The sequence below is a fragment of the Eschscholzia californica genome, unplaced genomic scaffold (genome assembly GCF_041429995.1).
Source record: "Eschscholzia californica isolate CP2 unplaced genomic scaffold, dmEscCali1.0.p SCAF_6, whole genome shotgun sequence".
Classification (NCBI taxonomy): domain Eukaryota; kingdom Viridiplantae; phylum Streptophyta; class Magnoliopsida; order Ranunculales; family Papaveraceae; genus Eschscholzia; species Eschscholzia californica.
Window position 1 is genome coordinate 38,255,945 of NW_028238483.1, and position 12,603 is coordinate 38,268,547.

General features: G+C 35.4%; 3 protein-coding genes across 3 annotated transcripts; 1 reads left to right on the forward strand and 2 right to left on the reverse strand.

Moving 5' to 3' along the window:
- Positions 1-11: 11 nt before the first annotated feature.
- LOC147534548 (WAT1-related protein At1g43650-like) lies at positions 12-3,472 on the reverse strand. The gene is made up of 7 exons (XM_086648695.1): positions 2,676-3,472; positions 1,970-2,577; positions 1,508-1,567; positions 1,287-1,403; positions 741-1,140; positions 500-651; positions 12-295 (listed from the first exon to the last, which is right to left on the reverse strand). The coding sequence occupies exons 2-7, from the start codon at positions 2,170-2,172 to the stop codon at positions 178-180; spliced, it is 1,050 nt and encodes a 349-aa protein (XP_086504821.1). The 5' UTR covers positions 2,173-2,577; positions 2,676-3,472; the 3' UTR covers positions 12-177.
- LOC147534549 (large ribosomal subunit protein uL6-like) lies at positions 3,166-7,008 on the reverse strand. The gene is made up of 4 exons (XM_086648696.1): positions 6,850-7,008; positions 4,779-5,258; positions 3,582-3,704; positions 3,166-3,472 (listed from the first exon to the last, which is right to left on the reverse strand). Exons 2-4 carry the CDS (start codon positions 5,151-5,153, stop codon positions 3,386-3,388), a joined length of 585 nt encoding a protein of 194 aa, XP_086504822.1. The 5' UTR covers positions 5,154-5,258; positions 6,850-7,008; the 3' UTR covers positions 3,166-3,385.
- Positions 7,009-9,282: 2,274 nt separating this feature from the next.
- Positions 9,283-11,702, forward strand: LOC147534550 (WAT1-related protein At3g30340-like). The gene is made up of 6 exons (XM_086647942.1): positions 9,283-9,565; positions 9,695-9,757; positions 9,863-9,979; positions 10,197-10,617; positions 10,964-11,115; positions 11,223-11,702. The coding sequence occupies exons 1-6, from the start codon at positions 9,372-9,374 to the stop codon at positions 11,518-11,520; spliced, it is 1,245 nt and encodes a 414-aa protein (XP_086504068.1). The 5' UTR covers positions 9,283-9,371; the 3' UTR covers positions 11,521-11,702.
- Positions 11,703-12,603: the final 901 nt, after the last annotated feature.

The following is a 12,603-nucleotide window of genomic DNA, read 5'->3' on the forward strand; positions in this document are numbered from 1 at the left end:
TCAAACTACTATTTCTTTCTAGATAGTCAATTTTATTTTGAAGAAACCGCGAGAGGAAAACAATCTATAAACAAAAGACTCCCGAGTTATTTTATATACCTCAAACAAAACATCAAAATAACAAAGCAGTTTCAATCTCATTCTTCATTTTGGTTTCTCATAAGATAAAGGTATTGATCAACCTCCTTCAACATCTTTAGGTTGCTCACTTATTATCTTCATTTGAGTTTCTTCCTTTTTCTTTCCCCATATCACACAATAAAGCCCTCCAACAATCAAAATCCCACCCAAAACACTGCACATTTTACAATGAGAGAGAGAGAGATAGCAAAATGAGTTCAACCCAAGAACAATAGCCATAGAAGGATAACTAGAAAAGCGTCTATTTGGTGTTTTGGGTTAACTTCCCGCTTCAATGGGGTTAATACTAATGCCCCGTAATTGATGGACTATAAAATAATATTCCATGAATTAGTAGTTAGTTTGTTAGTCAACTAACCTGCCAGTGTAGAGTATCTCATGGCATAAAATACAAGAGAAAATGGTTGTTACAAGCAATGACAAAGGAGAAAACATGGCTACATAAAATGGGCCTCTCTTCTCTACACACCAAATTTGAAGCCCATACGAAACTCCCGTAACGAAAACACCCTGTATTTGATACCTAAACTCCATCAAAACCTCAAGCCAATATTGAAAAATGAAAGCTACAAAATGAAGCGAGATCATATCTTACTTACACAATAGACAAGTGAAAGAAGTTGAATATCCCATCCTAACCTCCACGAATTAAGCTTCCGATCAAAAGCTAAAGCCGTAAAACAAGACTGAATAGCACTTAGGAAACATTGTAAGGTAGTGAGTCTTAGTTTAGTTGGGTAAATTTTTAGCATTTCAGACTGTAAAGTGAGCCATATAGACCAAGCAATGACAGAAATGAACATAAGAAGGGGACCTTCTATTAGTGTTTTTGTGTTGTCTTCCTTAGTTTGATGGGATATTATAGTTTTCGCTTCATAATTGAAGAACTTCAAAACAGGGCCATGGTATAAACTTAGAACCAATGTTCCTCCAACCGATAAAACCACCCCACCAATCTTGAATTGCCCGTATTTGTTACAACAATCAACAGCTTCCACCCTGACATTATATATATAGTCGATTAGTTACTTCACAAGTAAAACATTTTACACGTAGCCCTTTCACTATTTTTGCTAGACATCTTATCAGAGGATGACTTTTACATGAAAAGGTGAAATTTTACGAAATTTTCAACTGTAGTGTACCTTAAAAAAATAGATACGATAAAGGAGGTGACAGGAATTATGCTAAGGCTCGTGCTGGCATATGTTGCCGATGTGGAACGAAGTGCGTAATAGTACATATTCGTACCCAAAGTTAGTCTGCATTTAGTCATTGAACGCGTAATAATTACTCGACATGATTTATATGTTCAAGAATCGAGTAAGAGAATAAACTTATGATTAAACAAGAAGAAGCAACTCACCCAAAGAGGGAAAGAAAGAAGATTTTGCAAAAATTGCAGAATGACAGAGGAACTTTTTCCCTGCAATAAAATCTCTTTAGCACCATAAGTAACGACGGAAAATCATTGAATAAAGTAGTCTTTAGTGTTTCATTATGTTTACGGCTTTCACATGATCAAGTACGGTCTTGGTGGTTTGTGAGTATATGAACTAGCGGCTATCCTTTCTTTGTAAGCCGGTCTTCTGGGTATTGCTCCTAGAAGCTCAAGAATGGATTGAACTGCTCCTAGAAGTCCCATGTCGGTCAAGAATGAATTGAACGTGCGTGTGTATGGGTGTGTCTATATATATAGAGGGACATGAACTTTTTTTAATTGTTGGACCATTATGGTGATTGAACCAGTTGGAACTCAACACGGTTCGTCAAAAACCATAGGACAAATGAAGTTGTGTGATCGTTTAATATATGCATAAATACTGACCTTTCGAGTGCAAAAGCAAAAGGGGCTAGGACAAGTAGAGCAATGGATTGCCTATAAGCAACAAAGACAAAAGGGTTCATCCCATCTTTGAGTGCAGCTTTAGATAGTAAGATCATCCCTACATATGTTAGTTGAATGAAAACCATAGCCAAACATGTTTTCTTGTTGTTAACTGCCAATCTAAAAGCCCTCCAGGAGTTCATAGTTGAAGTTCTTCTGGTTTTCGAAATGAAATCGTATCAATTAAGTTGCTCTAAAGCATTCATTTTTGTAGTCTTCAAAACTCAATAATGGGTGAAATGAGAAGGTGTCCTTGGCCAAACCCCACCACCCACTTTGATCAACTTGATCCTGTGGAAGGATACCATCAAACAGTTTTTGTTTCCCAAGATCATATACAAAATGATGAAAAAAAAATCTATCTCGACTTTATATGGATATGGAGTTCTACATCATAAAGAAACAAAGGCTTAGTTTGGTGTTGATGTGAGATCTTATAACTTATTGCTAACCTTACTTTTTCGTGATCCTGAAATTAAGTCCTCTAATTTCTTGAAACCTCATTTGAGAAATGTTCCTTACGAAGAAAAAATAACCCATAACGGTTCCTTACAAGGAAAAATTAACCCATTTTGCAAATAATTTCGATACTCCAGTCTATATGTAATATCTCACATCTTTTGGCAGAGCGTTCGAAAAACTGGACACTACGCGCAAGCTCAAACTTAGCGTTCAGGATCTTTTGGGTGGTCTCATCGTGCCTTCTCCGGATACAAAACTCTTTAGGCTTCCGTGTCAAAAACAGAGATGATATTGATACCTAATCGAGGCTAGGTATCATACAAACTCCTTGCCCATTAGGCTTTCATGACATAAACAGAGACAAGATTGTTTACCTACTCTGAGCTCTAATTATCCTATATTACCTAAGAGCTGGTACAAAGTTACAAAAGATGTTTCATTTGTTGTTTTCTTGCATCTTTTGTCCCTTCCAGACATTTTATGTTGGAAACTTGATGGATGTCTCATTTCACACCCACTTTCAGTGGAAAGAACAGTAATCAAGATTACATGAACAGAAGAAAAATGTAATCATAATGATGGGCAATGTGAACTTCATTAGCTTCTATTCATCTGTGTCGTTGGAACACAATTCATGGTGTTCATTTTCACAAGTGGCGGGGGGATGATCAATATTACCAGACCAAACTCCTTCGATTCATTAATATGTTTTTTGCAGAATAAAAATGGTTTGAAGAACAAAAATCAGGTAGACATCACCCAGACAGAATTTCATTTAAATATCAAACCGACAAAATTTGATCCTAAAACAATTTCAATGTGTCTCAAGTGGCCAAAAGAAAGAGAACACGAAATATTTCTCGTCACCAAGACTTCCTTGTTGTCTCTATCTATCTATTCTTCTTCTGCAACAGCTCCCTTTTCGCTCACATAAATACCGTCGAGAAACTTTCTGATATCCTTGTTCTTAACATGGCATTTCTGTCGAGCCAAAATGAAAGAATTAGATAAGTGGGCAATATATGATACAAACAAAACTCATTACAGAAATCTCAAGAAGCAGATCAAGAATTGTTTGTTATAAGGGTACCTGGTTAATCAATGCACACGATCGTGATACAAGTTCAACATCATTTCCGTCCAAGACAATTTCATCCTTAACCTTTTCTGACCTCAAAATTGTCACACCATCAAGCATGTCTACCTTTCGCACCTAATAAACCACAAAATCATCACTCATCAACAATTACCCACTATCTAACAAGTTGTGGGCAACTGAGAATGACAGACATTAAAGGAACTACCCCTGTAGCTATACGAGGCTATCCAAAAATAGGGCCTACAAACATACTTCAATAACACTTCTAAGGGAAGATACAGAACTAAATAAAAGCATATACGTGAGAGGTTAGGTTTTAGCTCTTCAGAATGATGAAACAGTAAGAAAGAAGTGCAATTGGCTTGCCTTTCTTTGTTTTTGCTTAGTGTACGAGAAAGAAGTACCACAGTAGAAGCACAAACAAGAGACTACTAGTAACATTAGAAAGTATCGGAAATTACAACTAGAGAAAAACAAATGAAGTCTACAGTTCGACTACACCCGAACACGATCACATCAAATGAATCTTTCAATTAATCAATATCTCAAAAAAAATATAACGAAATGTAGTTTTAAGTTGTGGGTGGCATCAAACTTCATCTATGTCGAAATACCTAATTAGGGGTTGATATAGTAATAACGAGCTAAGTTTCATCGGCACATATGATAGGTGAGAAAATTGTGAACCCTAGATTAAATTCGTACTTCCCTTGTCAAGACTAAAATTAAAGGAAACTTTTTGAGATTCCTCGTGACTAGCTTTTGTCAATTTCAAAAGCAATGTTTCATATAAATATCTTAAAGAAGCCGATAAACTACGAAATATACTAATCACCGACAATAGTTCTCCAAACATTCAGACTACAAACTTTCCGAGAATCCAATTAATATACTCCCTACCAATTAAGACATATAATTGCCCGTTTTGATCAAGTTCAACAATATCTTCAAATATGTTCATCGAATTGCCCGTTTTTCTCAATGTACTAATCAATTCTCATTCAAATGTGAATTCTCTTCTACTCAATGAAAATGCAGAAAGATACAAGTGAATTACAACAAAGATTCAGCTTGACAGTACAAAAAACCCTAATTTGTACTTTCAAATCATGGGAACTTGCTTGATTCATTTCGAATAAGAAGCAACTACTATTAAAAGATCAAAACTTGGAAACCTAAGAAATGTACCTTTTTCTCGCCAAGAAAGTTACGGATCTCAATACTCCTGTTTCCATTAGTGATACTAGCATTAATGGGAAAATGAGCATAAACAAATCTCATCTTATAACGATACCCTTTAGTAACACCAGTGATTAAATTATTAACATGAGAAAGAGCAGTTCTAATTGAAGCAGTTGTTTTTCTAGATCCAAACCAAGCATCAACTTTAAGTTGTTTCTTTCCAGTTTCTTCGTTCTTAATCAATTGAAAATCCAAGTTTAAATGTTTGAAATTTCTAATTAACTTTCCTCTTGGTCCTTCAACTTCGATCATTTTAGCTTTCACTTTGATCTTAACTCCATCTGGTATGTCCATGATTTCGGAAGATAGGATAGTCTTCATCTCTTCCTTCTACTGATGTTTTCTCTGTACCTATTATGATTCTCTAATGGCCAAGAAAGAAAGATTAGCAGGCAATCTAAAACCCTAACCCTAATATTTCTTATACTCCCATAAAAGGGTTAATTTGACATTGACCCCCAATGATTTAGTGATATTAGGACTTCACCCCCAAAATCAAAAGTGTTCTGGCGTTAACCCCCAATTGCCTTTTTTCCGTCATTTTCTCGTTAAATGGTTGGCGTGTGAAACACACGCGTGATTCGTGACAAAAATACCCCCCATCTGATCTTACGGTCAACAATCTTTCTTATGATCAATGGTTGTGTGAAATAATCACCACCTTTAAAGACATGAATCCCACCTTCAGAAACAGGGGAAGCATTAGAACTCCCAACAAACATATGATCTTTTCCTCCATCATTTTTCTTCTTCCCCACTGGTGAAAACATCCCTGAATTTGGTGCAGGATAGCCACCACCACCACCTTGAACTCCATTTCTCACAAGCCCACCACCATTTCCAGCCTCCTCATCAAAACCCAAGTTCCCAAAATTTGATGGTCTAGGATTAGTCCCATCAACCATCAAGTAAAAATCAGTATGATTAAAACTGGTACCTCTTAAAATTGGATTTCTTGAAGATTGCAACGAGTAAATCTCAACATTAGTTAAGATTAGGAGCTCCAGGAGTTAATGAAAGACCTGAATGAAGACCATTTGATCTTCTTGAAAATACTTCAGATCTGGAACTAGTTGATTTAGGAACAGTATTAGGAAGTGTAGAGAGATAAAATAAAGTTATACTCCATTCAAGACAACCTCTAGCACTAACCCTAGACCAAACAACAAGAACATTTAAAACTATTAGCTTTTGAAGAGTATCAGCAACTATGAACTTTAAGTTCATGGTGTAAGGATTGTTAGATCAAATGAAAAGATCAAAGGAACAACAAATAAAGAAACAAATCAGTTAATACCAGAACACTGATCAGGACTAAAGATTTTCCACCATTTTACTGACCCATAAGCAAGGAACCCTGGCTACATAAAGAGGAACAACAACAATAATAACATGATACAATTCAACTTTCGTGATCATTTTTAATGGATTTTGAAGGATACCCAAGTTTTAAAATCAGATTATAATAAAATCCCAAAAAGGGATTTGGATTTAAATAGAGAAAATAGAAGAAGAACAAGAGATTTACTCTTAGTAGCTACTATACTTTGTTATTATTACACCCCTCTGGTTCTGGTTTATGAAGAAGATGAAACTTGTAAAAGAAGAAAAAGGGGAAGAGAGAATCACTGGTTATTACTGAAAAGTAAGGATTTCCCAAGTTGGGCATGAAAGAACCCTGATTCTGTTTTCCTGAATGAGATTTAGCTTTTAAGAGTAAGAACACAAACCCTAATCCCAACCCAAAACCTAATCGGAGAATAGAAGAGACGATAGTTAGTGATTTTCAATCTATTTTGCCTAGGTTATTTCACAACCGTTGATCAGGAGAGAGACTGTTCACCGTTGGATTAGATGAGGGTATTTTTGTCACGAATCACGCGTGTGTTTCACACGCCGACCATTTAACGTGAAAATGACGGAAAAAATGCAATTGGGGGTTAACGCCAGAACACTTTTGATTTTGGGGGTGAAGTCCTAATATCACTAAATAATTGAGGGTCAATGTCAAATTAACCCCCCATAAAATTAAGTAGGGTTTTGGTTATCTTTGTGGGCTTTATTGGACGAGTCATGGATCAAATGAATGGCTTCGGGGTCATGGTTCATAGTCCGGCTAAGTTTTTAAAGGCACAAGTATACTATGCCCACTGCCCACACTAATCACAATGGTTTGGTTAGAAAAAGTGGCTGGGTGGAGTCCCATCCCATGAGACTCCTTGGCCTGGGTGGCTTTGACATGGCCCGGGCCCTTTTCGGGGGCATGTGGGTCCTAGTTATCGTGGCCCATTGGCAGACCGATGCGCTCTTCCCCTGTATTATTACCGAGCTAAAGTTTTCGGTTGTATGACCCGATAATTACACTCTTTACCCTTCTAGTCTGATTCTTTCGATTCAAGTTCATTGCTTTTAGTGAATAACTAACTCCTTGTAGGATTCAGTCTCTGTTAGACGCAAATCAACTAAGTTGAACCAGAGATCTTAGTTGGTTTCTATCTAAACGCTAGGGTTCCTAAAGTGATTGAACTTAATGACCTTCACCATGTTTTTCTTCTGATCATTTGATTTGCATTGTCACCTTGATCGAAATAGAGGGCCACAATCATAAGGACTTTAACATTAATATAAGAATTAATCTAAGGATCATAAATAAATACAAAAAAAAAAAAAAAAATTGATTAAAAAAGAAAACACAACAAACTGCCTTTTCTTCCTACTATATATAACCAAACTACAACATCAATTAAATCTTTCCACCTCAACCACCTTTCAATATTAAAAGCACACTCAAGCATATAATGGAAGAAGTTTTAAGTCTTAATCTTGACTTTAATTTCCAAATAAGGTAGAGTTCCATTTCTGTTGGTATAGGGTGTCTTTGTATGCCTCAACCTCTCATATATTGATGATTTTGTAAACTCCCACACTTAAAATTGAGCTCCCCTTTAATACTGCCTTTATAATTTACTATTTATAATTGTGGTTGAACAATATAATAGGCATTTCAGTTTTCTTACAATATAATATATATGTATATATATAATATTATAAAGATTTCACAAAAAGTTCCATTAACAAAAAATAAATGTTCTTGTTTCCAACATTTTAGAAGTATTAGATGCCATTCAAAGAAGAGCTTTAACACATTATCTTTTGTGTTCACCACCTTCACTCAAAATATGCTAAATGTTTTTGAGTGATCTTTAATTATTATCATGAGGAAAATGTTTAAATATCTATAGTCAAAATAATCTTGAGTCGCCTAGTCTAACAAGGTGAAGATATCATGAATCAAGAGAATAGTTTTGGGATATTTAGCATTAGAGTCAAAGAAAAGTATCGATATTACTATTTGGGGTCAATAGTTTGTCTGTTATAGGGTCAAGGTCACAGACTAACCGTTGACCTAGTTGACTAGAGACGGGGCAGTTAACAACCACTAGTCTGTGACCCAAATGCCCGATACTTTTCGTTGACTCTAACACTATCTTAAAATTAAAATGTAATGTCGAAATAAAAGCATAATGATCAATCTACCAAAACTACAGTATAATTCAAAAACATATATATTCATCGAATTCAATATGTAGATCGTAGACGTAACATGCTTTATTAATCATTGCGTCTTTTTTATGTGAAAATTGTTTCCCAAAATATTTTTCACAAATATCACACAAACTTAATTTTCATCCCGAACGATTGACACAGTTGTCCTCTCGAAATCTCATCGGACGAGTTCTACAACTATTTGCTTGATAGATTGAAGGGGCCTATGCTAAGCAGTAGATCCATTAGAGTGACCTATGCGAACACCAGCTGTCTTGTTACCAACGGTATGTCGTCGGAGTCCATGACTCTTTACCGGCAGGGCCGTGTCTTTCGCTAATGATGCTGGAATAGCTAGCTTAGGATTAGGCTTCGCTCTACGTCTTTCATGTTCTCAAATCTGACAAGTTTTCTATTGAAATGGGTACACCCTTGAAACCCACATATCTTTCACCATTTCTCTAAAGACGCTCACGTTCCAACGATTAAAAGATAAAATTGGCATTAGGGTCAAAGAAAAAGTACCGCCATCAACATTTGAGTCACAGATTAACGTTAATGGTGTCTTTAGTCAACTAGTCAACGGTTAGTCTGTGACCCAAACCCTATAAGAGCGAAAAAGTACCGCCATCAACATTTGAGTCACAGACTAACGTTAGTGGTGTCATTAGTCAACTAGTCAACGGTTAGTCTGTGACCCAAACCCTATAAGAGACAAGCTCTTATCCCAAATGCTAATTTCGATATTTTTCTTTGACCCAAACGCTAAATATCCTAATAGCTTTCTTTGATTAGGCTCATAACAGAACACTGATTCCCACTAAAAAACAGAAAAAGAAGATAAAAATAATAAACAATTAGAAAGTTAAATTAGCTTAAAGTGTTGATTTGATTTAGAATCATCATTTTTATGAAGAAACAAAGGCTACAAATAAGAGCTTCATCTCTGTTTTGTTTATATGAAACAAATTTAGATCTTAAAAAATAATTTAGATGGTTAATATGTTAGGGTTTTTATATGAATGGCTACCTGTTTTTCTAATGGTAGCTATAAATTTTGCTTTAGCTATTGCTAATGTACTTTTCAAAAAAGTAGTCGACGAAGGAATGAATCATCTCGTTCTCATTACATACCGAACGTCAATTTCAGCCGTTTTCTTGGCCCCCATGGCCTACATGTGGGAGAGGTATGTAAATATTTTTTGAGTTCATTTCATGGATTCATAGATAGTTTTATAGCTCGTCGAGTTTTTTCGTGACTAACCCAAGTTTATATGAAGATCAATAATATTGATATATATTAAGTTTTATGACAGGAAAACAAGGCCTAAATTGACTTCAGGAATCTTATGGTACCTGTTCTTCAGTGCCCTTCTTGGGTTAGTTTTGCACTTGGGTTTTTAATACATTATCTATCAAGATAAGAAGAAGAAACTTGATTTGTTTTCGAATAATATATGTTAAAACATTTTGATGTCTTCTAGGGCGACGCTTGCACAGTACTTATTTCTGCTTGGAATGCAATATACATCTGCAACATTTTCGTGTGCCTTCGTCAACTTACTCCCTGCAATCACATTTATAATGGCTCTACCTCTAAGGTATCCTTTAAAACTAATGGTGTTTGATCTGACTCAGTGGTTTCAAATGACTCGAGTTAGATTTCAGAATGTTTGTATTTATCTGACTCACGCTTTTGACTTATCAGAATAACATGACTAGAATCTATTTTGAGTCCATTTGAATAAGGGATGGATAGGGATTGAAAATTCTGACTAGTAATTAGTAACTGTACTTTTAAACCTTGTCTAAAATCAGGTTAGAGACTGTGAATATCAGAAGTAAGACTGGAAGCGCCAAAGTTTTGGGTACAATTATATGTGTTGGAGGAGCGATGTTATTAACCATTTATAAAGGAATGCCGTTAATAAAGTTTTCACATTCGACGGAGGAAGAAACGATTCATATAACGAATCACATAGATTGGTTTAATCCAAGCAAAAAGACCGATCGTTGGGTGGTTGGTTGTATAGCTTTGGTTGCTGGTATAATTTCCTGGTCTTCATGGTTTCTTATTCAAGCTAGGATCAGCAAGAGATATCCTTGTCAATATACTAGTACCACTATAATGTCCTTCTTCGCTGCTATTCAATCGGTTTTTTTAAGCGTCATTTCAAACAGAGATGGTTCTTTATGGGTTCTTCATGGCAGAATTCGTATTTTAACCGTCTTGTATGCAGTAAGTAGTGTGCTATTCTCTTAGAATACTTCCGTATGTGTTTATTTTTTTCCAAAGTAGTTGTAAAACTTGACTCGAGGTCTGAATAGACTCGGGTCATATTTCAGAATGCTTGTTATCTTATTAGATTTAGATTATTTGACTCGCCAACATTGTTAATTCATGATTTTGGTTTTCTTTCACTCAACATAAAATGAGTCCCACTGACGAGGCATTTGTTTGAAATAACCTGAAATGACTATTTTACCCGTAACCAACACAATTCAAACTCAAATAATACTGTATGACTTTTCTTTCTTTTCTATTTTGTATAATTGACCGTTTGAAAAGTTAATTATGAACGTAGGGAGCCGTTGGATCAGGCTTGTGTTATGTGGGGATGGCATATTGTGTAAAGAAGCGAGGGCCGCTCTTTACTGCAGCATTTAGTCCTCTGATGCAGATAGTTGTAGCAATGTTTGACTTTACGATTCTTCGGGAACAACTTCACCTTGGAAGGTTGAGAATGAATCACTTCCTCTGTTTCTACAATTGTGTCCAAATTAGTAGTCTTAACTAGTAAAACTATAATCTTTTGAAGTAATGGGTGTTTGTAAATTTCGCAGTGTCTTGGGATCGATTATCGTTGTTGCTGGTCTATATATTCTTTTGTGGGGTAAGAGTAAAGAAGCCCAAGAAGATGAAGCACTAGTTCAGGCTTGTGTGACCAAACAAGCCCATGAAACCGAAGATTGTGAGGAAGAAGATGAACAATCCGTTCAGGCTAATTTAACCAAACAGGCCCAAGAAACAAGAGATTATGACGAGGAAGAAAATCAAGTACGGGTTCGGGCTTGTGTGACCATAGAAGCCCAAGAAAACGAAGTTCATGATGTAGAAGACCAAGCACGAGTTCGGGTATAGTAGCAACACTTTTAAGTATATAGTGAGCTTAAGACCACATGTATAATTAATTGTCTTAGTTTCTTCATGGCATAATATTCTTGTTACATATAGCAAGTTCTATATATATAGCATAGAGGTGTTTTATTAAACTAAAGCTAGTAAAGATACTCTAGTTTGTTAATGATGAACTTTGATTCACCTAGCTAGAGTCTAGAAGTTAGAAGGATAGATTAACATGAGCAATGGTAGGGAAGGTTAAGAATGGATAATTAGTCCCACATTATGAGTGAACCAAAAACAATATCTATATTTGAACTTGTTAAAAGTAGAATTATTCAAAAAGAAATATGAATTAGTAAACCCATATATCTCATTTTAAGATACAACCCTAAATGTCACCATCTTAAAAATGTGCTGAAAATACTTTCATGTTAAAGAATTGTATGTACTACAAAAATTCACACAGATATTTCACACATGAAAACTGGGGGAAGTGGTGATCTTGAGAGGATGCCATTAGAGAGGATGGTCAAAAATTCAGCACATGTCTTTATCTTGCTAAGAGAAAAGGTTCATGTACCTCAACTTGACAATTTGGAAAGAAAAGATAAGTTGGAATCAATGCCCCACACATAGTTTAGGTATCCAACATGTTGTAAAAGAAAGGGGAATATCATAAATGTATTCTTTCTTATGTGACTAGAATAAAAAGAGTAAAACAAGTATATTATATGAAATCTCATAAAAAAAAAAGTATATTATAGGAAACACACATTTAAGAAAAAAGTTAACCCAATGTTTTACATATGTAAAGGATTTATACTACTTATGGTAGCGGATAGTACCGCAGGACACTTCTAGTTCAATTTGGGCAAAACTAAGAGTACCTCCAACTCATTTAAGAGGAACTTTGCTTTTGGAAAACTCTAATCCCCTAATCGCAATGGTCTACGCTAAAGGGTTTCTGTTGAGAATCTTGAATCACTTGCGAAATCCATTGATGGTAAATAACTTAACTCTACAACTTGTTAGCATTACAGTGTCAGATCTCTTTTTGTTAAAGTGAATTTTCCTAATTTAAATGGCGAAACCAATAATTGC